The sequence below is a fragment of the Peromyscus eremicus genome, chromosome 2 (assembly GCF_949786415.1).
Source record: "Peromyscus eremicus chromosome 2, PerEre_H2_v1, whole genome shotgun sequence".
Taxonomy (NCBI): domain Eukaryota; kingdom Metazoa; phylum Chordata; class Mammalia; order Rodentia; family Cricetidae; genus Peromyscus; species Peromyscus eremicus.
The window spans coordinates 98,531,560-98,556,579 of record NC_081417.1 but is presented as its reverse complement, the minus strand read 5'-3'; the positions used below and the strand labels follow the sequence as shown (position 1 = coordinate 98,556,579).

The window sequence follows — 25,020 nt, the reverse complement described above, 5'->3', positions numbered from 1 at the left end:
TATTTCATTAGAGCTGTGGTGAGCTTTTCAGCTGTATAGCTACAGGCTGCTTTGTGAGCAGCCTTTATGGGACACATAAATGCTTGTAACTAGTGCTGCCCCAGATCTTCAATCACAGAACCTTTGAGTTCTTAGCTGGAGAGAGATGTTAGAAATATGTTCATTAGTCCAGAAGCATACAATAAGCACTGTAAGTATAGGGTTTAGATTAGAACTGGTTTCTGTTTTGGTTGGTCCATTGGGAAGGGAGGGAAATTGGTTATTATGTACACTCTGTGCCATCATTTCCCTGTCTTAGGGGAGAAGATGGAACTGGACTCTTCTTCAAAGGTTTTCTGTGCAGGCTCAATGCTTTTGGTCAGTCTCCTCCCCTTCTTCCTCCTCCTCCCTCTCTTTCTCCTCCTCATCCTCCTCTTCTTCCTCCTCCCCCTTCCTCCTCATGCTCCTCTTCTTCCTCCTCATCCTCTTCTTCCTCTTCCCCCTCCTCCTCCTCCTCTTCCTCCTCCTCCTCTTCTCTCTTTAAACTTACAGCGACTGCCCTGATTCACAAATGAGGAAAGTGAGGCACACAGAGGTCAACCCCACTGCATGGGGTCATTCAGAGTGTTGATTGTAATGGCCCCACTTGTAAGATGGCAGACCTGTGTTCCTTGGTGTGATTGCATTGTGTCTCTTAGCTGGAGGCCGACTGGGGGGAGCTTCCCCCACTTTCTTCTGCTGGAAATTTCAGTGTATTTCTGGATATCATGCATCATGAAAAAGAAAAAGTGACTCTTCCCTTTGGCCCCAAGCCCTGATCGTCTATCATTTGCATTTGCTTTCCTTTTCTGACATGTACTTGCATCCTCTGCTCCCTTTAGAGTGGGGAGGGCTGTGTGTGGACGGACTGAGCTCCAGTGGTGGATGAACATGGATGAGGTTCATCCGAGAGAAGGGGTGCGGGTGGGGAGAAGCCAGCTCGTCTTGCACTTTATGTTCAGATGCTGTCATCAAGGCCAGACAGCTGTCTGTCTGTAGCTAGAGTTTTCCTGCCCGGCCCACAGTCAGGACAAACTCTCTCACCTGCCAGTCCCACAGCCGCTCAGACCCGACCAAGTAAACAGAGACTTATATTGGTTACAAACTGTATGGCCGTGGCAGGCTTCTTGCTAACTGTTCTTACAGCTTAAATTAATCCATTTCCATAAATCTATACCTTGCCACATGGATCGTAGCTTACCGGCATCTTCACATGCTGCTTGTCATCGTGGCGGCTGGCGGTGTCTCTCTGACTCAGGCTTCCACTTCCCAGCTTTATTCTCCTCCTTGTCCCGCCTACACTTCCTGCCTAGCCAATGGCCAATCAGTGTTTTATTTATTGACTAATTAGCAACACATTTGTCATACAGAACATCCCACAGCACTTCCCCCCCCCCTTTTTTTTTTTCAAAAAGGAAGGTTTTAACTTTTTTTTTTTTTAAAGATTTATTTATTTATTATGTATACAGAAGAGGGCGCCAGATCTCATTACAGATGGTTGTGAGCCACCATGTGGGTGCTGGGAATTGAACTCAGGACCTCTGGAAGAGCAGTCAGTGCTCTTAACCTCTAAGCCATCTCTCCAGCCTGGAAGGTTTTTAACCTTAACAAAGTAAAATTACATATAATTTGGGAATTTGGGCGTAGCTTCTCTTACTACTTCCTGCTGGAGGGGGGCGCTGTATCTTATGGGGATACAAAGAAAATTTTAGAATTATGGAATAGTCCATGAGGCTGTATCGTCTGAGCCAGTTGCCTTCAAATCATTCTGGATGTTGGATCATCTGGGCCATGGTGTCATCGGAGATCTTTCAGGGGGTCTTGGCTGGTCAAACCTGATGTATCTTAATCTTGAACAAATCCATAGCCTCTGGCTTTCTGTGGAAACAAAAGAGACTCTTTTCCAAAGCAACATATCCTTAATATCCAAATTTTAAAGTCAAGGTATCTTTAAAATATACATTTTGGCATAATTCAACAGCTTTTACAGTCAAATGTTTTTCTGCAGTTAAAAATCCCAAAGACAACACAATCCAGATTCTCTGTATAATATTCATCTTCACATGGCTTATTTTTTATATTAATTTTACTGTCTCTTTAAAGACTTTATTTTTTAAAACTATGTATTTGTTTATATAACTGTATATATCACCTTTTTTTGTCTCTTTCAAGCCTACGTATCTTTTACACACATTGTAAACTATTACATCTGAATCTGTCTTACTGTGAATCTATTGCTTTCAACTGCAGCAGCTGTGGCTGCTGGCTCCGCCCACCTCAGCTTCCCAACATGGCAGTGGTAGTTTACGGCCAGCTCTGGGTGCAATCATGGGTCTATGCTTTTAGCCAAGCAGCGTGTAGCCCAGAAACCTCTTTTTTTGTTTTGTGCTAGCAAAGTCTAAATCCACCATGCAGCTTAATGTGCCACTTGCAGAGGCCTCATTCCCGCCATACTGCAGATCCAGCGCGCATGCTAGGAACCCACCAGTAGCTCAAACCAGCAGCTGCCGCTCATTTGAGAGAGACAATTAGGAAGCTGTTTTTAGCTCCGTTTTAGAATCTTTTCTCAGGTTTTAGGTGGAAACTCTTGCCACCACGTTGGACGCCATTTGTAGCTAGAGTTTTCCTGCCTGGCCCACAGTCAGGACAAACTCTCTCACCTGCCAGTCCCACAGCCCCTCAAACCCGACCAAATAAACACAGAGACTTATATTGGTTACAAACTGTATGGCCGTGGCAGGCTTCTTGCTAACTGTTCTTACATCTTAAATTAATCCATTTCTATTAATCTATACCTTGCCACGTGGCTCATGGCTTACCGGCATCTTCACATGCTGTTTGTCATCGTGGCGGCTGGCAGTGTCTCTCTGACTCAGCCTTCCACTTCCCAGCTTTATTCTCCTCCTTGTCCCGCCTACACTTCCTGCCTAGCCAATGGCCAATCAGTGTTTTATTTATTGACTAATTAGCAACACATTTGTCATACAGAACATCTCACAGCATCTGTCAGCCTTAGCAGCGTTCTCACGGAGTCTCACAGCATCAGTCAGTTTCTGCAGTGCAGTAATGAGCAGAGTGACTTCTCAACAGAGACGTTCAGCAAGTCTCCCTTGACCTGCTGCAGTTTCTAGAGGGCCACATTGCCTCTGTGGGAACTGTGACAAAGAACTTGGGAGCCTGTGGGCTCTGTTAACACGGTACTCCCCTCACCAGACCCCTTGGTGCTTCCAGCTCCATCTCACCCCTTAAAGCCTGCAGCTTTGGCTGAGCTGGGGCCGTCCTGCCGGTGGACAGTGCTTAGGTTACACGTAAAAACATGAAAAAGCATGGCTCTTCTAAAGCTTGTTTGAATCTTGAGTGCTGTGTCCACTTGGAATTGCCTATCCCGTGACTATCTGTACACATGTGCACCACACATGTGACTGTCCTCTGCACTGAAGACGTCAACACATCGGGCAGGCCAGGCCTGTGGGTGTTAGCGACCCCTCCGCAGACTAACACTCAGGCATTAACCAAAATGGTGGTGGCCTTGGTGAGAGTGAAAAGCCGCGGTGCTGTTTGTTCTAAGGAAGACTTAGTGCTCAGCATGTGGATTGGATGTGAATTTCACGTGTGGTTTCCTCTTTTGATTGTTCACTGGTCCACAGGTGTGGACAGTCTGTAGTGACCATTCAGGTGGGATGAATGGATTTCTTTAGTGATTATTTTAGATTAGTGGGTTATAGAATACTTTATTTGAGATCATTACAGGTGACTGCAGTTTAGAAAGAGAAGAGCATGGGGCTAAGACTTGAATTTCATCTGTGGTTGGGGCTGTGGTCATTATCTTCTCAGAGAATAAGGCAGAATTTGAGCCTTTCAGCTATCCACAAACCAGGATGTAACATAAGACATTGACTTGCTGTTCACCTCCTTAATAGCTTAGGGTTTCTCTTTTCTTTTCTTTCCTTTTCTTTCTCCCTCCTTCCCTCCCTCCTGCCCGCAATACCGTCCCATTATGGCAGCCATTCCATCTGATAGCTTTATACCGTAGCCTGATTAAACGTAGCGTATCAGCTAGGAGAGCATGGAAGTGTGGAAGCAGAGTCAGTGCTGATGCTTAATTTCTCAAGTATTTATACGCTTCTCCTTCCATGCTAATACACCCACCAGCATCTACGCACCAATACATCCCCATGTATTCCTACTTCATACACTGCTCCAGTCAGTGAGCAGAGACACGAGCTAGTCCGAGAAAATGGCTTTTGGGCTGAGGTTACTTTTTCTCTCCCTCATGGATTATGAAGTGAAGGAAATGAAAACTTGTTTTTGCAACAATTGTTGTTTAAAGACATCTTGCTATTCTTTGTTTCAATTTTGATTTTTCTGTTTTGTTTTGTTTTTGGTTTTTCTAGACAAGGTTTCTCTGTATAGCTTTGTGCCTTTCCTGGGACTCTCTCTGTAACCCAGGCTGGCCTCGAACTCACAGAGATCCACCTGCCTCTGCCTCCCGAGTGCTGGGATTAAAGGTGTGCACCACCACCGCCCGGCCTGTTTTTTTTTTTTTAAGTGAACAACTTCTTCCCAGTCATCATCACCCTGAAAACCTGCATTTGCTGTGCACCCTGCAGATATCTGCTTCTGTGCTGGGAGGGACATGGTAACTGGCCAGACGCTGCTTTTAGCCGTCTCTGCCCCAGGATTGCTGGAAACATTAGGCCGAACTGCTGAGTAGCAGGAATGCCGTGGTCTGTGTAATGGGGAGCTCTTGGCTCTCCTCACCTTAAGTGGCATAATAACATCAACTCCGCTTGCATTTATTTCTGTGCTGTCTCAGTTTAAAAGATGATTTTACAGCCGGAGTGCATCTTATTGTGGGAGTGTCCCTGTGAGGTAGACTGAGCCCGGAATGGTTCTTTCCTGCTCTAGCTGAGGCCCACCATCCAAACTGTGGACACACCTGGCGTAGCAATCCAGTTCTGCCTCGTGTCTCAGCACACTGCCTCCTCAGTCTCTGTGGTGTTCTGGTGAGAAAGGACGAGGCTGAAATGAAGGAAATTTACTGCTAGAAGTGAGCCCTCCAATAGAGAAGAGACCCCCCCCCCCCATTTTCCTTTCAGTTAAAAGAGACTGAGCTGTCGGACCCAGAAGATCTACCAGGAGCTGCATACATCTCTGCCAGTCTGCCACCCTCCTTCTGTTGCTTGTTTCAAATGACACAGGGAATTTGGTTTGCTCTGCACGAGGAGAGAGGCTGGAAAGGTCTAGTTCCTGTTCTTGGGAGTTTGCTGTGTCTTTGGGCAAGGAAAACAGCCCTCCTTGGGGACAGTTTGAACAGATAGTAGCCTCCCTTCTGTCCCCGTAGTAAGTCGAGCCTGAACTGCTGTACTCTGTGGAAATGAACTTTTATTCTTTCCAGACGGTCTCACATTGCAGTAGAGCCCCTATTCCCACCAGGAACTGAAAATAAACCAACAGGAAGCTGTCAGCTAAGCTGACTTTCCGACTTCCAGTCTTCTCTTTTGGAAAGATTGTGGAGTAGATGGCGGTGGTGAGGCAGGGTCACTACCGAGTGAAGTGCGAACTGAAACCCTCCATCTGTATCTACCTCCTTTCTGTCCTTGGGGGGGGGCGGGGGCGGGGGGGGGGGACAGGAGCTGGTAGAGCAGAGTGGTGGGGAGGGGCTCCTGGGTAGGAACTGCTGGTCCGGCCTTGGCCCTGGCTTCTAGCCCTGCTGTCTGAGTGTGGCTGGAGGGGTTGTGGAGGCATGGGGGTGGTGGAGGCATGGGGGTGGTGGAGGCATGGGGGTGGTGGAGCCATAGGGGTGGTGGCTGTGAGTGCTTGTAGGTACCTGTGGGGCTTGTGAGTGGACATGGCCCTGGCCTGGGCCGTAGCGTTCTCTCTTGGTATTGGTTGGCCCACAGAACTCCAGATCCTGAAGCCCCGCCCACTTTGTCTCTAAACTAGCCTGAAAAAGTCTTGTTCTGTTGTTATTCCAGGCACAGAGAAAACGTGCAGTACTGGAATAAAAAGCTGATGAGTGTGCTTAATCTAGTTTCAATATTTTATTTGTTTTATTATTCCCTCTATGAAGTGGTGTGGTGGCACACACCTGGCATCCCAACCTTTGGGAGACTTGAGGCAGGAGGATTGCAAACTTGAAGCCAGCCTGGGCTATATGAGAGTTTCTCAAAAACAAACCAAAGCGGTGGTGGTGTTATACATTCGTTTTTAGTCATTTTACACTAGGCTGCTCTAGAAGGGTGCATGGGAATCTTCTGAGTAAACAAAGGTTTTTTTTTTTTGTTGTTTTTTTTTTTTTTTTTTGAGACAGGAGTTTCTCTGTGTGGCCTTGGCTGTCTTGGAACTCTGTAGACCAGGCTGACCTCGAACTCACAGAGCTCCACCTGCCTCTGCCTCCCGAGTGCTGGCCTAAAAGGTGTGCGCCACCACCCCCTGGCTTGAACAGAGCTGCTTTGGTGCTTCTGTTTTCTCAGCTTTCTGCCTGTGCTTCTTGCTCTGAAGTTAAAAGCTTTATGTCCTTGAGAACCGGCCTTGAGTGCCTTCTCTTCCTGGCTGTGGTTGCTCTTAGCCCAGTGAGTGTGTCTAGGTTGGTGGGTAGACTAGGGATGGCCGGTCTGCTCGGGGGCCCTGCAGTTACTCCCTGGGCTTGCTGTCCCAGGAAGGGACAGTTTAGGGCTCTCCCTTTGCTCATCCTAGATGCCCGTCTCTGTTAACACGACTTAAGTGGTGCCCGTTAGCACTCTCCCGTGTTCATCAGTTCGCTTTTCAGTAACTCAGCGTTTCGCTGCCATGTTGCTAAGTTGCATCTCTCTTAAAAATTTTTATATTACTGTCATTTACGTGTGTGATGTGTGTGAGTGCAGTTGCACACGTGCCACAGTGTGTGGGGGAGGGTGGGGGGTGGTCAGAGAACAACTTTTGGGAGTTATGTGGGTCCCAGGGAACAAATTCAGGTTGCCAGGCTTGTGTGGTGAGCACTGTTACCTGCTGAGCCGTGTCTACGGGCACCAAGTCATATCCTCCTCTTTATACAGCACTTACCACTTGGTGTTCGTTTTGTTTGTACGTTTTCAGACAGCATCTCTCTATGGAGCCTGGGCTAGCCTCAGAATTCAACCCTTGCTGGCATTTACACAGTCTTAATGCCCTCAGGCTTTAGGATCTCCAAACAGGAAACTAATGTTGATAGTGTACTACTTACTGTCCTATCAGGGCCAGGTCCTTCAGGAAAGAGTAAATCTCCGTTCTGCCAGGCCCCTGGGAAGGTCTGGGATCCCCACCGCCCGGGAGGCTGAGGCAGAAAGAAGACAGAATTCAAGGCCTGTCTGGACAACTTAGGGAAGCCTGGCTTGGAGTAAAAGTGAGAAGAAGGCTGGGAACTCAGTGGCAGAGTGCTTACTTAGAGGGCCAGTCCCCGGTACCACAAGTAAAATGGGAATCAGCCATAGTTCATTTTCAGTGATGGCGGATAACGGTGAAAAAGAGGTCGAGCCAGACTGTGGCGCCTTTAATCCCCGCACGGAGGCAGAGGCAGGTGGATCTCTGTGAGTTCAAGGCCAGCCTGGTCTGCAGATCGAGTTCCAGGACAGACAGGGCTACACAGAGAAACTCTATCTTGAAAAACCAAAAAGAAAAAAAATTAGTTTCGAAGCATGTTATAGTGGAGGAAATAAAATTCAAATTAGAAAAAAACCACAGAGGTTAAGAACTTTGCCAGTTTAGTGGAAAATTGAAAGATTTCTGAATGGTCTAAAATGGTGTGGGAAAAACATTGGGTAGAGAAACATTCTGACTTCTTCACCTGAAAGGGACTAAAAGCAGTCCATTATGCTGTTCTTGTCTATTTTTAGCTTCATTTTGAGCTGGGTGTGATATGCATGGGATGTTCAGAGTTTACTTCCTAAAATTAATACTTGAATGTTTCTTCAGTGATTTGAGACTAAATATCCCATTCCCTGATGATGAAAACAATGTGTGATCGTGTCAGAAAATTTGGAAAAGATGGAGACAGGTGCAAAGAATGGAAACCCATCAAGTCCCAGAGATAATACTAAGATTTTTAGTTTTGGTTTAGGGGGCTTTTGTATTCTTACAGGAAGGGCATCTTGGTTATCAGTCCACTTCTCTCATATCTAATATTTTCTTATTTCAGGGTATAACAGTTATGTTCTTATCACCCTGTGGCTTTATCAGTTTTATTTTCTTGTAAAGAATCAGGGTGAGAGGAGGGAAAGGTTGGAAAGATGGTCTTCTGATTTGGTAGTGGTGGTGGCAGGTGAGATGTGGAGAGGGCTGGGGTAAGCATGCCGAGTTCTGGGCTGTTTGTGTTCCTCCTCCCCCCTCCTCCCCCATGGTGTATTTGTTTCTGCTTTAAAAGAAAAGATTTACTTGTATATATTCTCTGTGTCTGTGGTGTCAGCATATGCCACATGTGTGAGGTCCAGGACAGCCAGAGCAACACAGAGAAACCGTGTCTTGAAAAACAAGACAAAACAACAATGACCAAATAGTTCTGTGTAATATTTGAACATTAGAGCGATACTTGTCAATAATAAAAAGACAGATAACCCAATTAGAAATTTGAAAAGCATCTGGATAGTTCTCAAAGAAGATACACAAATGGCCAAATAAGTGCCTTAAAAAATTCTTAATGTCATCAGCCATTAGGCAGTGCAAGTCACAAGCACAGTGCAAGGGCTTGGCTCCATTAGTGAAGTGTTTGCTGCAGAAGCATGAGGATTTGTGTGTGGATCCCAAACAACCGGTATACACATGCGTTCTAAAAAGCTCCAACTCCCAAAGCAGTTACCTCACTCACCAAAATGACAAGTATTTGTCAAAATATAAAGAAATTGGAGCTGCCATATTTTATTGGTTAGATTATAAGATCATGTAGCCACTTTGGAAAACAATTGGTGAGAATTCTTCAGTGTCAGATGTAGAGTTATCATATGACCTCACCTATTATATTCACATAAAACTTGTACATGAATATTAGTAGAGTAGCAGCAGTCTTCATGTTGTACAAAAAGTGTAATGTCCCATACATAATGAACAAATGAAATGGTAACCAAATTTGGCATATCTCAGCTGTGGCATATTACTTAGTATTAGATAGGGTGAGTTATTGTTACCTGTTCCACACAGCATGAATGAATCTTGGAAACATGGAAAGGGGAAAAAGCCAGTCACCCAAAACAGCATATATGACAATTGACTATTGCCCAGAAAAATAAAATACACAGATGTAAAGACTAGTGTTTGCTTAGAATTAGAGGTCATGAGGGACATGGAGAATGACAGGAAATAGGTTGGTACTTTTGGATGATGGATGCTGTAAGTTAGATTGTGATGAGAAAGTTGGATACTTCTGGGAATCATCTCTCAAAAATCTGTTTAAGATGTTTTAAAAACTCGCCGGGCGGTGGTGGCGCACGCCTTTGATCCCAGCACTCGGGAGGCAGAGCCAGGCGGATCTCTGTGAGTTCGAGGCCAGCCTGGGCTACCAAGTGAGTCCCAGGAAAGGCGCAAAGCTACACAGAGAAACCCTGTCTCGAAAAACCAAAAAAAAAAAAAAAAAAAAAAAAAAAAAGATGTTTTAAAAACTAGAGTGTTCAAAACAATGCAAAATAAAGGCATATTTTCCTTATGTAGTAATATCTGTAATTGAAATATACTGTGTGGCCTTCTTTAGTCACTGTCAATCAAATAAGAATGTTTTTTTCACTATTTGAAAACATACTTTCTAACATAAGCATAGCAGAATTAGGATAACTGTAGAACTAAGAAGCATTTAGGTAAAATTTAAAAGTTGTGGGACTGGAGAGATGGCCCAGAGGTTAAGAGCACTGGCTCCTCTTCCAGAGGTCCTGAGTTCAATTCCCAGCACCCACAGGGTGGCTCACAACCATCTGTAATGAGATCTGGTGCCTTCTTCTGGCCTGCAAGGCAGGCATCCATGCAGACAGAACACTGTACACATAATAAGTAAATCTTAAAACAAGAAAGTTGTGCTAATTGTGGTGGGTCACATTTAAAAATGGATCAAAATAAAGATTTAGTGTTGCTCTTTTACAATACATGGATTTATAATACAAGCACAATGTTTATATACTGATAACCTTTACTGAATGAAATAAGCAAAGACTTGAATAAGTCTCTGTATTAGTCAGCTTTACATCCCTTCAGCAAAACACCTGAGGGAGCTAAGGCATACAGAGAAAAAGGTTACTTCGCCCACGATTTTGGAAGTTCCAAGTCCTAGATTAGGCAGTCCTGTTAGTTTTGGCCTGTGGTGAGGGTGGCATATGGATAGCATATCGTGGTAGGTTGTGTGGGAACATAGTTACATCTTGAACAGGAGTAGAGGACAGGGATGGACATAGCAGATTTCTTCCTTTCCTAACATTGAGTTCTCTCACCTGATACACCCAGTGATGTAAGGCTTTCCCACCAGATCCTACCTCCCAAGGGTCCACCACCTCCTACTTGGGACCAAGTGTGTAATCACAATGGACTTTGGAGAGGGCAGGGCAGACTCAAGCCGTAGCAATGTATATAAATGTAAAAATGCAGTACTATAAAGGGCATCTTTTGCATAAAATACAATGTTATAAAGGGCATTTGTAATAATATGGTGAAGTCTGAATAAAAAAAATTCAGCAAGACTTTTTATATAGCCTTATAATATAACTTTATATTTATAACTATATAATAAAAAGATTCCCAAATACCAGTTAACAAAGCAGATGACTCCCGTCTGTTGACCTTCACTTATCAGAAAGCTGAGGTAATGGTGAGTGTGTGAAGTGTAGGTGTCCAGGACCAGGTGACACACAAGAGCTTGTCCTGTCGTAGGTGTTGCAGCTTAGTGCAGCATTGTCAATAAATGAGCTCATGCCTCAGGCTTGTTGATCAGCAGGAAGATTAATGAGGTGATAAATGCTCCCCAAAGCACTTGGGAGAACTGAAGACAAAATGTTGATAAGATTTATGAAACACAAAACTGGCTTATTGGTTTATCACCGGCCAGGTAATAATACCGTAACATTTTCAGACATAAATTATTTGTGTATCTATTGGAGTAAAATAGCTACAAGTTAATGTCAGGTTTTTACAAAGATGTATTTATTTTATGCGTATGAATATTTTGCCTGTGTGTATGTATGGGCACCATGTGTGTACCCTGTGGGAGCCTGGTGTCTCCAGGAATCAGAAGAGGGCACTGAGTCCCTGGGGATCTGGAGCTATGGATGGTTGTAAGCCATCACAGGGGTGCTGATAATCAAACCTGGGTCTTCTATAAGGGCAACAGGTTAGCTGCTGAGCCATCTCTCCAGCTCGAATGTCCCATTTTCTAGACTATAAATGTTAGTGGTAAGTGACCAGCCAAGCATGGGCAAGCAAGTCTCCAGGGAGTGACTGTTCCTGCCAGTGCTGTAGGATCCTGCGAGGACTTCAGCCTCCTTTTGTTGTCTCATTTCTGAGCTGACAAATGGCTGGAGGATGGGTTGTTGATTGCCTGTCTTAGGAGGAAGGGAGGGATTGGGGGTGGAGGTTAAATGTAGCTCACACTGTACCCAGAGCCACATTCCAGGTATAATATAATGTACTGTGCTATTTTCTCTACTTTGTACATTTGGAACATTTCTAGTTTTTTTTTGAAAAGGAGAAAATAGGTTCTGATGAAGTACAGACAGGAATTTATACTGAATGAGTTAGGTGTGTAAATTCTGAGTGGCTGCAGACAAAAGGCCAGCATGGCATGTTTGGTTCTGTGCCCTTTCTGACCCAGGAGCAAGCTGTGGTTTTATAAGCTCTCTGCCTCCTAGAATCCTAGTTGTCTGCAGGACAAATGCTGCTTACTTGCGTGTTCTCTCTCTCTCTCTCTCTCTCTCTCTCTCTCTCTCTCTCTCTCTCTCTCTCTCTCTGTGTGTGTGTGTGTGTGTGTGTGTGTGTGTTTCGAGACAGGGTTTCTCTGGCTCTATTCATCCATTTGTCTGTCTGTCTGTCTATATATTGTTTTTTTGGGACAGGGTTTCTCCGGAGTGCTGGGATCAGAGATGTGCACCTCCACCAACCGGCTCATTTGTTTGCTTGATAAGAGTCTTGGTTGGGAAATGTCATGTTGACAAGGATGTGACAAAGGCCACCCAAGTCCTAAGGGAGACAGGGATCTGCACTGTCAGTATCCTCAGCCTGGTTTTCTTCCTGTTTCTCTGGAGGTCCCTCCTGCCACATCATTGGTATCCTTCTGGGAAGGCAATACATCCTCATTACTCTGCCAAGTAATTTTCCTATATTGCAGAAGAAACTGCAGAGGGAGAGCTGGAACAGGGAAGTTAAGGAGCTATGTGGAGAACTGTGTCTTCTGGTCTTAAGAATGAAGTTTTGGCTCCTGCCAGAAAAGAAGACACACCCTTGGTGGCATATTATGACCAGATCCTTGGAGGAGCCCATGGAGAAGGGGAGATGGGTAGACACACGTACCTTACATTGCTATTTGCAAGTAAAGTGTGTTACAGAACATCTACCCTAGAAAAGCACCTGATCCTGAGCAAATACTGGTGGTTAAAATCAGTTTGTGGCATCATGGGCTGGTTGTGATATTAATGTAAAATTTGAAACAGAACGTCTGGGAGTTTAGTGTATAAAAGCATAAAGGGTTGGAAGGATGTAATTTGAACTTTCGTTAGCAGACTCAGGTCTGGCCACTCACCTAAGCCAGTACTTAGGTAATAAGAAGCTGGTGGGAAGGAAATCGGTTTTATTGAAGAGCTGGCATTCAGGGCCACAGGCATGGGCACACACACCTGTGACTTGGCACTCGAGGCTGAGGCAAGGGTCCTGTTCAAGGCCAATCTGGCTGTAGAGCAAACTTTTGTCTTTAGAAACAAAACAACAGCGGTGCTGGAGAGATGGTTTACTGGGTTAGAAAATTGGCTGCTCTTTGAGAGGACCTGAGTTGGATTCCCAGCACCCACATCTGTAACTCCAGTCTCCAGGGATATGACGCCGGTTTCTGGCTTATGGGTCACCAGGCTCTCACACGTGGTACACAGACATAATTGCAGGCAGAACACCCATGTGCATTAGACAATAACAGCACAACCCAACGTCCTAAGAAGGTGGGTAGCTGCTGTCTCAGAGCTCGGCCTTATGAATATAATAAATACTGTAATGAAATATGTATAGCTTTACTTGGGGAGAAATGTCTGAGTCAGGCTTGGTGGCTTCTATTTGTAATCTCAACACTTGGGAGGCCGTGGCAAGAAGATTGCTGTGAGTCTGAGGCTGGCCTGGCCACCTGGAGATGGACCCTAACTGAGAACAAAACCAAAACCCTGGAAGACCATACATGCGTACGAATGATCTGGGTCAAGCACAGTGACAGACATGCTTATGATCCCAGGATTTGGCAGACAGAGTCAGGAGGATCGCTGCAAGTTTGAGACCAACATAATCTACATACTGAGTTCTGGCCAGCCAGGACTATGTAGCCAGCCCCTGCCTATCCTCGCCCTTCCTCACAAAAGGGGGGAGGGGAAGAAGTAAAGAAAAAGGATGCAGAAGATAGCAGGCTGGGGGATTTCAGTATATTGTTTGTGTGTTAAAATGTAAGGAAAAGCAGTCTCCCGGGGGCTTTTCTCTTTTCTCTTTTTTAAAGACAGGGTTTCTCTGTGTAGCCTTGGCTGTCCTGGAACTCGATTTGTAGATCAGGCTGGTCTTGAACTCACAGAGATCTGCCTGCTTGCCTTCCAAGTGCTGGGATTAAAGGCGTGCACCACCACCGCCCGGCTCCCAGTGGTTTAATTTCAGGAATGTTTAACATGAAGTAGAATTAAGTTGGAGTAGAGGTGCATTCTAGAAAGTGATTGACAGGTGTGTATTGGTGTGCACTGTGCTCTCACATTTGTGCAGCCCCTTCTCACTGAACAAAGAACTGAAACCCTCACTGCTTTTTAATCAACAGGTCTCCCTCGGACATGGCAACAAGCGGCTTTCACTTCGTACCATGTGACACCAAACGGGCATCCAGACAGCTTGGAGAGTCTGCTGTGGGCAGGTCAGAAGACTGCTGGGGACTCTTAGGGGACTGTAGTTCACCAGTGAGGTGGGGGTGGGCCTAGGCAATTAGAGCGTCCATTTTGTGAGTTAGAGAAGATGCATGTAAGAGGACCCAGTATTATAGTAAGAGGAAAACTAAACTAAACTTGGGGGACACAGCTTCTTGTCCCCCTCCCCAAAATAGCATTATTTTGTGTGTGTGCACGTTGTGTGAGAATGAGTACCACTGCACGTTTGTAGAGGGTAGAGGACAACTTGCAGGAGTTAGTTCTCACCTTTCACTGTGTGGGTCTGGGAAATTGAACTCGGCTCCTCAGGCTTGGTAAAGATACTGGCTTATCTCAACTGTAAAACTTTCGTTTTGTTTGCTGAAGTGTTTATCTGATTATTCTTTATTAATAAAACCTTGGGAGTCAGATATCAGAGTAAGAACCTGAATGATTAGAGAAGTGGCAGAATAGGGACCAGTGACCTCCTCTCTCTCCCTCCTCGATCCGAAAAGGCTGAGAATCTTTCTAAGCCCCACCCTACTCTTCCTGTATCTCTATATGTCCTTGGTCCTCCAAAACCTCTATGGCTAATTTTGATCTAGTTAGCTAGCTCCGCCCTCTGATTCAAAGTGAACTTTATTGGCAGTCTCGGTAGCGTCAGAGCGTGATCAAAATATCCCACAACGGTTTGCTCTGTGTGTGTGTGTGTGTGTGTGTGTGTGTGTGTGTGTGTGTGTGTGTGTGTTTCTTTGTAGCTGGGCAGGCCTAGAATTGGCTATGTAGCTGAAGAAGACCTTGAATTTCCTGATCTTTCTGCATGACGTTCTGGGATTACAGGAGTGGGCTACCACACCTGACCCATAATAGATTTTTAAAACTCGTGTTGTGTTACTATTATTTTTCTTCCTTTTATTTTCTCATGACCTTGCTTAAAAATACATTTTAAGAAATTAATCTACTGTGAAAACTCAGGAGCCACAGAAAGCACAAAGAGAACGGGATGTAATACCAGTATTTGTAGTTTTCTTAGATTTACTAACTTGTTTAAATTGGGATCATGTCACAGTGTTCTGTAGTCTGTTTTTTAAACTTATATATCATTATGTTTTCTTCTTTTTTTTAAGGTAATTTTTTATTTTATTTTATTTGTATTGGTTTTTTGCCTGAATGTATGTCTGTGTGAGGGTGTCACATCTTGGAGTTACCATAGTTGTGAGCTGCCATGTGGGTGCTGGGAATTGAACCCAGGTCCTCTGGAAGAGCAGTCAGTGCTCTTAACTGCTGAGCCATCTCTCCAGCATTGTGTCTTCCATTCCTTATAGGTATTTTTACAATGTCATATTTACTTGCCAATCATTGTCCTTTCTAATTTATTCTAGAATTAAGTTAACAGGTTTCTGAACATGTAAGTTGGGTTTTTTAAAGTGTGTGTGTGTGTGTGTGTGTGTGTGTGTGTGTGTGTGAGTGTGGGTGCTAGTGTACCATGGTATGTGTGTTGAGGTCGGAGGACAAGCTCCCGTGTCAATCCTCACTGTCCACGTCACACAGGATGTCTTTTGTCAGCCCTCACTGCAGGCGACCGGCCACAGGCTCTGAGGGATTGCCTGTGTCCACTTCCTGCATCACTGCAGCAGTGCTGGGCCGAGGAGTTACTGCATCTGGGTTTACAAGGGTTCTGGGGATATGAACTCCTGCTGAGTCCTTTATCCACTGAGCGTTTCCTTAGCCCTAAGTAGTTATTTTATGAGTTTCAAGGCATTTTTGTTATGTCTTAATACCTGTGAGATTTGAGACAGGGTTTCTCTGTTTAGCCCTGGCTGTCCTGGGACTCATTTTATAGACCAGGCTGACTTGAAACTCACAGAGATCTACCTTGCCTCTGCCTCCTGAGTGCTGAGATTAAAGGCATGCACCACCATGGCCTGGCTAAAATCGTTTGTTCGTTCATTCATTCATTCATTCATTCATTCATTCATTTAATATTTTCTATTCTTACAGGTTTGTGGAGCTCTTAAGTTTATATATTGTTCTTCATTTTAGATTTCACATTTGGAATTAGCTATTACAAGTGTGTTCATTAGACTCATGAATTTGGTAAATTGTCTTGGTATGGACGGGGTTGGAGGAATGGAGATAAAGTTGGAAATAACTTATAATAATCTTAAATTATTTTCCATATTTTTAAAAATTCCAAATGTTCCTGCTCATGGAAATAAGAGGGTTTTTTCCTAGAAAGAAATATTTCCTTCTCATAGTTATCCTCTAATTCTTCTGTTTCCTAGGTAACTACCAGGTCAGCATTTATAAAGCTGTGTTTCAAAAGAACTGAATGCAGTGGTAAATAAGGTCAGAGCTGGACTGAGGCTGTGGCCCAGGAATCTTAACTAACACCCCGACCACAAATGCTGTTTCTGGAGACAGCACAATAAAAAAGGGAGTGTTTGGAGGGAGAGGTGACCAGGACAGAGGAGCTTTGCAGAGAGAATGAGTTCTAGTGAGAGCCACAGATGTGGGGGAGGGACGAGGATTTGAGGGTGGGTGAATTCCGGAATCTGATCTACAAGGTAGATGTAAAGAGGCGTGCATGGACACAGGCTGGAAAATGAATGTCCTTTGCATTTTGTGGTTAATTTTGAGAATGGAGGGAGTTAGCAGGAGTCAGGTTCTGGTGACAGATGTCTTGAAGTTCTTGCAGCAGGGAGGAGGGAGGGTGTGTTAGTCAGCTTTTGTTACTATAAAGACTACCAAAGGCAGTCAACTTAGAAAGGCTTCCCGTGTCTCCCAAACCTCAAGTCTGGCTTTTCCTGTCCGTGATGGGCCAGCCCCCTGCTTTTGGCTCTATGATGAGCTGCACATCGTGTACATGGCAGGGCAGTTGCACCATGGCCAGGGATGGAGACTGGAGGAGGAAGCCAGGTCACCACAGTCCCCTTTAAGGGCATCTGTCCATCACCTAAAGATCTTCCACTTGGGCCCCACCTTCAGAGACTTTGCAATCCCCGGATAACACCTTTGGACACCAACACTTTAACACATGGGTCTTTGGGGGCATTCCAGATGCAGGCTAGCAGAGAAGCCATGGTAGGACACAGAGCAAGCCTGAGGGGGAGTTATTTCCTTGTTTAGTTTGCTTAAGTAAAAATGAGTGAGATTTGTGCATGTGTCGGAGTTGAGAAGAGGAAAAGTTAGATAGACACGCAGGAACATGTGGAGATCAAATGTGAGAAATGGTGTAGAGATGCTTTTATTATGGTATTAACACTTGCAGATTTTGGAGCCTTAGCAAAACTGAATGTCCCCACTCTCTTCCTCAGAAGATATTCTACTGAGGTCAGTGAAGCCTCCAGCCCTTCAGAAGTCCATGGGCGTGGCTGGTATTTGGTGGCACAGGAAGTAACCAGCTTACTGCCTGTATTGCTGCTCCTCAGCTGCCCCTCCCCACAGACACCTGCCTGCTTCTCCAAACAGTGCTGTAAGGCAGGCAGGTCAAGAGTCTGGGTCACCAGTTAACAAACAGGAAGCACTAGATGTCCCGTGAATTGATAGGGGTGCTGCAGCTGTAGTTGGAAGGCAAACACCCCGGTGCTCTGCCCTTTTGTGATTCCCTCTGCCCTGGTGATTGGCCTCTTGTTTGTTTAGTCTCAAATCATTTTGATGGTGCTGGTTTCTTTTGATTCTCCCTCAGCCTAGAAATAGGAGAGAAATCTTCCCATAGAGGGATTTGATGCCTACAGAAGTACATGGCTGCCAGCTAAGATCCTTTGTGGCTCTGAAATTCTGAGTTTGTATTTATTACTGGTGTCTTTAAACGGCACCAGTGATGAAATGACAGATTTCTGTACGTTTTGTGCTTTTCACCTCCAGTTTCTTAATAGACTAGTTGCTGAAGTAGTTGTGTGAAGCATTTTGGAAAAATGAGGGGAGACTCCTTGTTGGCCCAGACTTTTCCCGTCACCTCATCCTCTTACTGTATCCTGTAGTTAGAGAGGAGACATGCTCTTAGGTCTTCACTCAGATAGCTTTCCATGCAGGTGGCCTGTTAGAAAAGTTGTTCATTTTCAGATCCTGAGGGTGAAGTGTATCACAGTCGTTGTGATGTATTTGAGGAATTCATGAAAGCAGGAGTCTGGGGCCTCAGGCTAAAGGGATGGAGAGAAGCCTCTTATAGATCTATTTACTCCTCACTTGCTAGCATGGGTACCACTTCAGCCCCATGTGGGTACAAAGCAGGCTAGTGTCAGTTACTAATGAAGGCTGCTTTGGGGGAGTCTCAGCATCATGAAGGAAATTATGGCCACTGAGGAGACAGAATTCCAGAGACTGTATAGTAGGGTGAGGTTCCCAAATGGTTAAGTCATTGATTGAGGCAGACTTGAGTAGAGGCCAGTGTGAGAAGAGAGGGCTTTGTTTGGTAAAGAAGGCAGGCTAGAGAGTCACTGCTTGTCAAGAACACAGTTTCAGTGTTTCAGGGTATAAAAGTTGCGGGGATAGCACAGTAGTGTGGGTATACTGGGTACTGCTGGACCATACTCTGTAAGTGGTTATGGTGTCTTATTAAAATTGTATTTTCTTCTGTATTACACTATTATTTTAAAAAGGAATGAAGGACAGATTGCCCAAACCATTGAACCTAACCCTCTCCTTTTTAATTAATAGGTTCATTAGTCTGTTTGTTCAGTGTGTTTGCGGCAGGAGGGTCGCACATGTGATGCTCACAGGAGACTCAGCTGTCTCCCCAGAACCTCCCACCTTTAGTCTGAGGAAGGTTCTCTCTCTGGGCTGGAGCGTCACCGTTAGGCCAGTTGGCCTGGGAGCTTCCATGAGCCCGCTTCTCTCCACTTCCACGCCGCCATTGCCAGGGCTGCAGGTGTGCCCCGCCGCCATTGCCAGGGTTGCAGGTATGCCCCACGTATCCTGCTTTTCACATGGTGTCGGGGATCCACACTCAGGTCCTCACGCCTGCAAAGGCCCTGCTTTACTGACTGACCACTCTGCAGCCTCTGTATTTTTGATAAGAGGTCTCACCATGTTGTTCAGTCTAGACAAGATGGCCTGAACTCTCAGCAGTCCTCCTGTCTCAGCTTCCCGATTTCTTCTTCCTAACAAATTTGGCGTTTGCCCAAGGCACTGACTTTACCTGCTTATCAGTGTCTAGCATTTTTGATAGTAGGCTAAACCAGGGTAGTTTCCAGTGTTTGCCAAGGAGCCATTTCAAAATAAGTTAGTTTTATTAGAGACATGTTAGGCATTGCAAAAAATAGCACCACACTAGTGAGATACTAAAGAGCAGCTCACTGTACTTACACTTAAATAAACCAGGATAGGGAGAGAGAGCTAGAAAGCAGAACTAACTCTTCTGCGAATGCACATATCTTCTAAGACACCATAACCACTTACAGAGTATGGTCCAGCAGTACCCAGTATACCCACACTACTGTGCTATCCCCGCAACTTTTATACCCTGAAACACTGAAACTGTGTTCTTGACAAGCAGTGACTCTCTAGCCTGCCTTCTTTACCAAACAAAGCCCTCTCTTCTCACACTGGCCTCTACTCAAGTCTGCCTCAATCAATGACTTAACCATTTGGGAACCTCACCCTACTATACAGTCTCTGGAATTCTGTCTCCTCAGTGGCCATAATTTCCTTCATGATGCTGAGACTCCCCCAAAGCAGCCTTCATTAGTAACTGACACTAGCCTGCTTTGTACCCACATGGGGCTGAAGTGGTACCCATGCTAGCAAGTGAGGAGTAAATAGATCTATAAGAGGCTTCTCTCCATCCCTTTAGCCTGAGGCCCCAGACTCCTGCTTTCATGAATTCCTCAAATACTACACAGCGCCATAGTGGTGGCTTTGAACCAGAGTTCTGTTTTCCTGTGGGGTCTGAAGGATGAGCACACTATTCATGTGACTAGACTAAACATTCTCTCTCTCTCTCTCTCTCTCTCTCTCTCTCTCTCTCTCTCTCTCTGTCTCTGTCTCTCTCTGTCTCTCTCTTTCTCTCCCCCTCTCTCCCTCCCTCTACCTCTCCCTCCCTCCCTCCCTCCCTCTCTCCCTCCCTCCCTCCCTCCCTCCCTCCCTCCCCCCCTAGAACTCACAGAGATCCACCTGCCTCTGCCTTCCAAGTGCTAGGATTAAAGCCATGTACCACCACACCTTTTAGTCCTGAAAGATGAAGATTTTTACCTCCTTCCTTTGAGTGTATTATTTAGTCACACTTTTATCTTTCTTACATTCCTATTTTGATCATTTCTGGGCTTTGCAGCCACAGTTAATACCTATTGCCACATCTTCCTGGATTTTCCACGTTTAGAGTTGAATTAATCTGTGTATAAGGGGCTTGTTAAAGCAGGGTCGGGCCCTGCAGGTAGATTGGCATTGATCTTGTTCTCCTGCCCCAGCCTCCTATATGCTAGCTTTATGAGTGCCTGGCTATGTTCCTTTCAGACAGGAGGAAACTGAGGTAAATGCCTTTTTAAATCCTGTGCAGCCCACTGTCGATGTGAATTTGTGGGCTGTCCCCTCTGCCTTTACTAATTAAAGAGAAAAAGACCACAGGAGACTCTGCTCTGGTTATTTGCTGTAGGTTTCTGAGCCTCTGGACCTCCATGCCTGAATCATTAGACAAGAGGGCTGTTGGGGTCTTTGAGTACAGTTGGGATCTTGGATTGGAGAATGTTGGAAATTCCCACACTCCTTAGTAAAGATCTATGAAGAGTAAAGTCTTGCCCCTCTCGCCTTCTGCAAACGACGTTGGAAGGGTTAAGTTCCTCTTGGGAAGACCTTTTTACTTGGCATTTTTGTGTAGAGCAATGTTTCTCAACTTTCCGAACACTGCAACCCTTTATTTATTTCATTCATTCATTTATTCATTTATTTACTTACTTACTTATTTATTTATTTATTCATTTATTTATTTCATTCATGCATTCATTCATTTCTTTCTTTCTTTCTTTTTTTTTTTTTTGGTTTTTCGAGACAGGGTTTCTCTGTGTAGCTTTGCGCCTTTCCTGGAACTCACTCTGTAGACCATGGCCTCGAACTCACAGAGATCCACCTGCCTCTGCCTCCCAAGTGCTGAGATTAAAGGCGTATGCCACCACTGCCCGGTTACACTGCAACCCTTTAAAACAGGTCCTCATGCTGTGGTAGTCCCCCCAATCATGAAATTATTTTTGTTGCTACTTCATAACTGTAATTTTGCAACTTTTGTGGATCGTAATGTAAATATCTGTGTTTTGTAATAGTCTTAGGTGACCCCTGTGACAGGGTCATAGACTCTCAAGGGGTCACGACCCACAGGTTGGGAACTGCTGGTGTAGAGGCACTTGGGATATCAGTGAAGGGTTCTGACCCATGAAGATGGAACTCTTAGCTTTTTACTTCACAAAGACTGCATGAGAGGATGGAGGCTCAAAGTTACAGGCTTTGCTTGTGGGTCCCTCTCCGTGGCTCATTGCATCACAGAGTGAACAGACCTCCTTAGACCTTGTTCTCAGGAAAAGGCTGGATGAGGCTGGGGATAGAACTCAGTGGCAGAACTGGCTACAATTAACTCAACCTCTAGTACAAAAAAAGAGGAGGCAGGGCGGTGGCAGTGACAGCGATGGTGGTGGTGGCAGTGGTGGCAGTGATGGTGGCAGTGGTGGCAGTGGTGGCAGTGGTGGTGGCGTTGGTGGTGGTGGCAGTGGCGGTGGTGGCAGTGGTGGTGGTGGCAGTGGCAATGGTAGTGGCGGTGGTGGTGGTGGCGGTGGCATCAGCAGCGGTGGCAGCTGCGACAGGTGGGCTGCTCACACCCATTCATCCACTTTGCCTTTTCCAGTCACCAGTCAGCTAGCCCACTGGATTTGAACTTGTGATCCCTCTGCCTCAGGGTCTTCCTTCTACCCAGGCCGGGAATGGAGCAGAAAGCAGAACAACCAAGCCCTTCCCCAGGGAATCTAGGGGAGGAAGTGCTCATTTCCTCCAGATGTTAATACAGGAGAAGAAAGAGTGCCTTGTCGTCCATGGTAGGTTCATGGTTGAGGAATCTAGAGCAAAAAAACCAGATGACAAGAGAAATACGTGTGATGTGTCGAATGGCATGGAACCCCTTATCAGGAAGTGACCCAAAGAAACTGGGAACCCCAGATTGCTAAGTTCTTTTCAGTTTATTATGGAAGAGCAAACCCTCCTCTGCTAGCATGCCTAACCATGGCTGTCCATCCTTCAGTTCTCTTTTTGCCCCAAATGATAACTCTTTAGAAGGTAGAGACTCATGTAGAAAAAATGGAGTTGTGCTGGGTGCCTGTGATCTGGTTATTTAGCTCCTCAATTTCAGTAGAGCTGGTACAGTATGGGAAATCTTTGATTGTAGTTCTTGAGGTCAAGGAGACCTGGAGGAAACTGGGGAAAGTAGGAACTTATCTGGCTACGCCCAGTGAAGACTCCAGTGTTCCCATCTTCTCTGTTACCCTGGACCTGAGAGTAGCCGTGTTTGGTTCCAGGCAGACCTCATACAAAACAACTTTGGAGGGGTGTGGCTTGTTTGTTTGCCCTGGCCTGGGACAGGTGTAGTGGATCCTCCAGACAGCAGCTGAGATGCGGAGGTGGCTGTTTGTTGGCAAGGAGAGCATCCTGGTCACAGCTCATTTCCTAGTAGTGGATAATGAGCTGCCATCTTAGAGAGGACTGAGGGTGGGAGGGGCGATGCAGAGCAGGGAGAGAGAAGCTTGGAGCAGCACTCAGCAGCAGGAAAGGAAAGAAGATTAGCCCTGGATGGCCTGGAGCTTGATATGTGGATCAGGCTGGCTTCGAACTTACCGGGGTCTTTCTGCCTCTGCCTTCCGGGTACTAGGACTAAAGGTGTCCTCTACCTGACCGATAGGGGACAGAACTTCTGAGACTATGCATTTCCCTTTGTTCTTAGAATAGATTCCACCCCCTATGACACTATGTTTCTGACATTGGCCTAGTTTCTGTCATGGCTCTCATTTTTTGACTTGCCTGCTGCATATGCAGCATGGAATTCTTCCTCCCCCGAACCCGGATATTCCCATGAGTCACCTCACTGTAGAACAGTTAGGGAGCATCTCTACATCACAGGTGCTCATCAGAGTCAGGCCACCATGTGTGTGACCTTTCCCCCCCAAGCCCTCGTCTAATTAATGCCTACTGTGGGCAGTGTTTGTCGGTTGATCTCTGCTTCACAACAGCCCAGGAAATAGATGGCCGGCTCCCATTTTACAGATAAGAAAGTTGAGGCCCAGCTATGTTATAGACAGAGTTGGCATTGGGACTTGGAAAATGATGCCCCAGAATGTGGTAGCACATGCTTAAAAGTCCTAGTGCTTAGGAAGCCAAGGCAGGTGGGTTACCATCAGTTCTAGGCTGGTCTGGGTGACACAGTGTTTAAGGTCAGGGCTACAGTCACAAAAGAGAGTGAAAGAAAGGAGGTCAGAAGGAAACGGGAGGTCAGAGGGACGGGTTTTGAAGCTCCTGCTTTGAGAGTCAGCGCGTCAAAGCTCTGTACTTCGGGGTGCCGTTTTTCTCTCTCTCTGTTTCCCTCTAGAAGAACAGGGAGGAATCTTTGAATGCTCCTGGCTGACGAGGGAAATGGTTCCAGGGAGAATGCAGTGTTATGCACATCCTCCTCACATCACCACTTAGGAAGCTGAGCCAGAGGCTAGACCACCAGAGTGGACACTGCCTGCAGTCAGAGGGCTTTGCCTGGAAATGGGGTCCAGCGTTTTATGCCTATAATTATAGCACTTGGGAGGATGGGGCAGGGGAATTACCGTGAGGTCCAGGCCAACCTGGGCTCTAGTGTCAAACTCTGTTTCAAAGAGCAAACCCAAAATAAATGAAATCACTTGTTGTCTCTATGGCTCCACCTCCATCTCCTCTGCATAGGTTTTTGTGTTTTTAAGTCTTAATGTGGGCAATTGGGTACTCACTGTTCATCCTTGGCACGTACCTGTGTGTGCAGTACGTGTGTGCGCCTTCTCTCCTGCCCACCTGTTTCTTACAGACTCAGAGCATCGGCCTTGCAGAGGGCAGGGAAGCTCCTTTGCCCCAGCATTGGGAAGTAGCCAAGGGGGAATTGCAGCTGGTCACCATAGTCCCCTTCCCCCTATGCCTTGGGACAAGGTGCTAGTAGTAAAATTTACAAAAATCCTGTGTCTTTTTGTTTTTTCTTCAGTTCATCAGCCAAGGTGGATCTCAAGAGTGGTCTGGAAGAGTGTGCGGAGGCATTGAACTTATTTCTAAGTAACAAATTTAAAGATGCCTTAGAGTTGCTTCGTCCATGGTAAGTAGCTCTGTTTCTCATTAGATATTTTTCATGTGTTTTTCTGATGTATGTTTCTGTGTTGATGGATCTGTATCTGCCTCAGTATTTATAATCTAATTGGATTGAGACCCGTCCCTATCAATCAGCTTTAAAGAGATGTCTTTTCATATGTAGCCAATAGGAAATTTCTGATGCTTATTATCAGTCTCCATCCTTGCTCAGGTGTTGGGTCTGATTTGGGAGGCCCAGGTCTGTTCTCCTAAGTGAAGTCTTCACATGAGCGCTCCCTCCTCCATCGCTGACCAGCGTTTCCTTAGAAATGGCAGGGGAGTAACTAGAGAAGCTGAATCTCAGTGCTAAAATCAAGCTTAAGACATTAGGAATGTGGTTGGGGCTCCCTGCTTCTGTCATGGAAGTCACCAGCACTGAGTTTTGCAGGCTTGGCATCGCGCTACCCCACCTGCTCACTGGCCTCAGTTCTGCATGGGACGGACTTTGTAGAACCCATCCTGTCTCCAGACTCAGCTCCAGAGAAGCTGAGATCTTTTGTAATTTGCTAGAGGGAGACTTGATGCTGAAGTTGGGGAATCCGATCCCTCACGTCAGGTGGTCACTGGTATCCCTCAGACTTCGTCTGCCATCTTCTGGACCACGGCTTCCCTTCACCGC

General features: G+C 45.7%; 1 protein-coding gene across 1 annotated transcript in view; it reads left to right on the top strand.

The window, feature by feature from the left end:
• The window catches only part of Ttc39b (tetratricopeptide repeat domain 39B), a 107,414-nt gene that overhangs the window by 39,988 nt on the left and 42,406 nt on the right, over positions 1 to 25,020 (top strand). The window contains exons 3-4 of the mRNA XM_059254485.1: positions 13,994 to 14,086; positions 24,262 to 24,369. Of these exons, the coding sequence (XP_059110468.1) occupies positions 13,994 to 14,086; positions 24,262 to 24,369 (201 nt within the window). The remainder of the gene's footprint in view (positions 1 to 13,993; positions 14,087 to 24,261; positions 24,370 to 25,020) is intronic.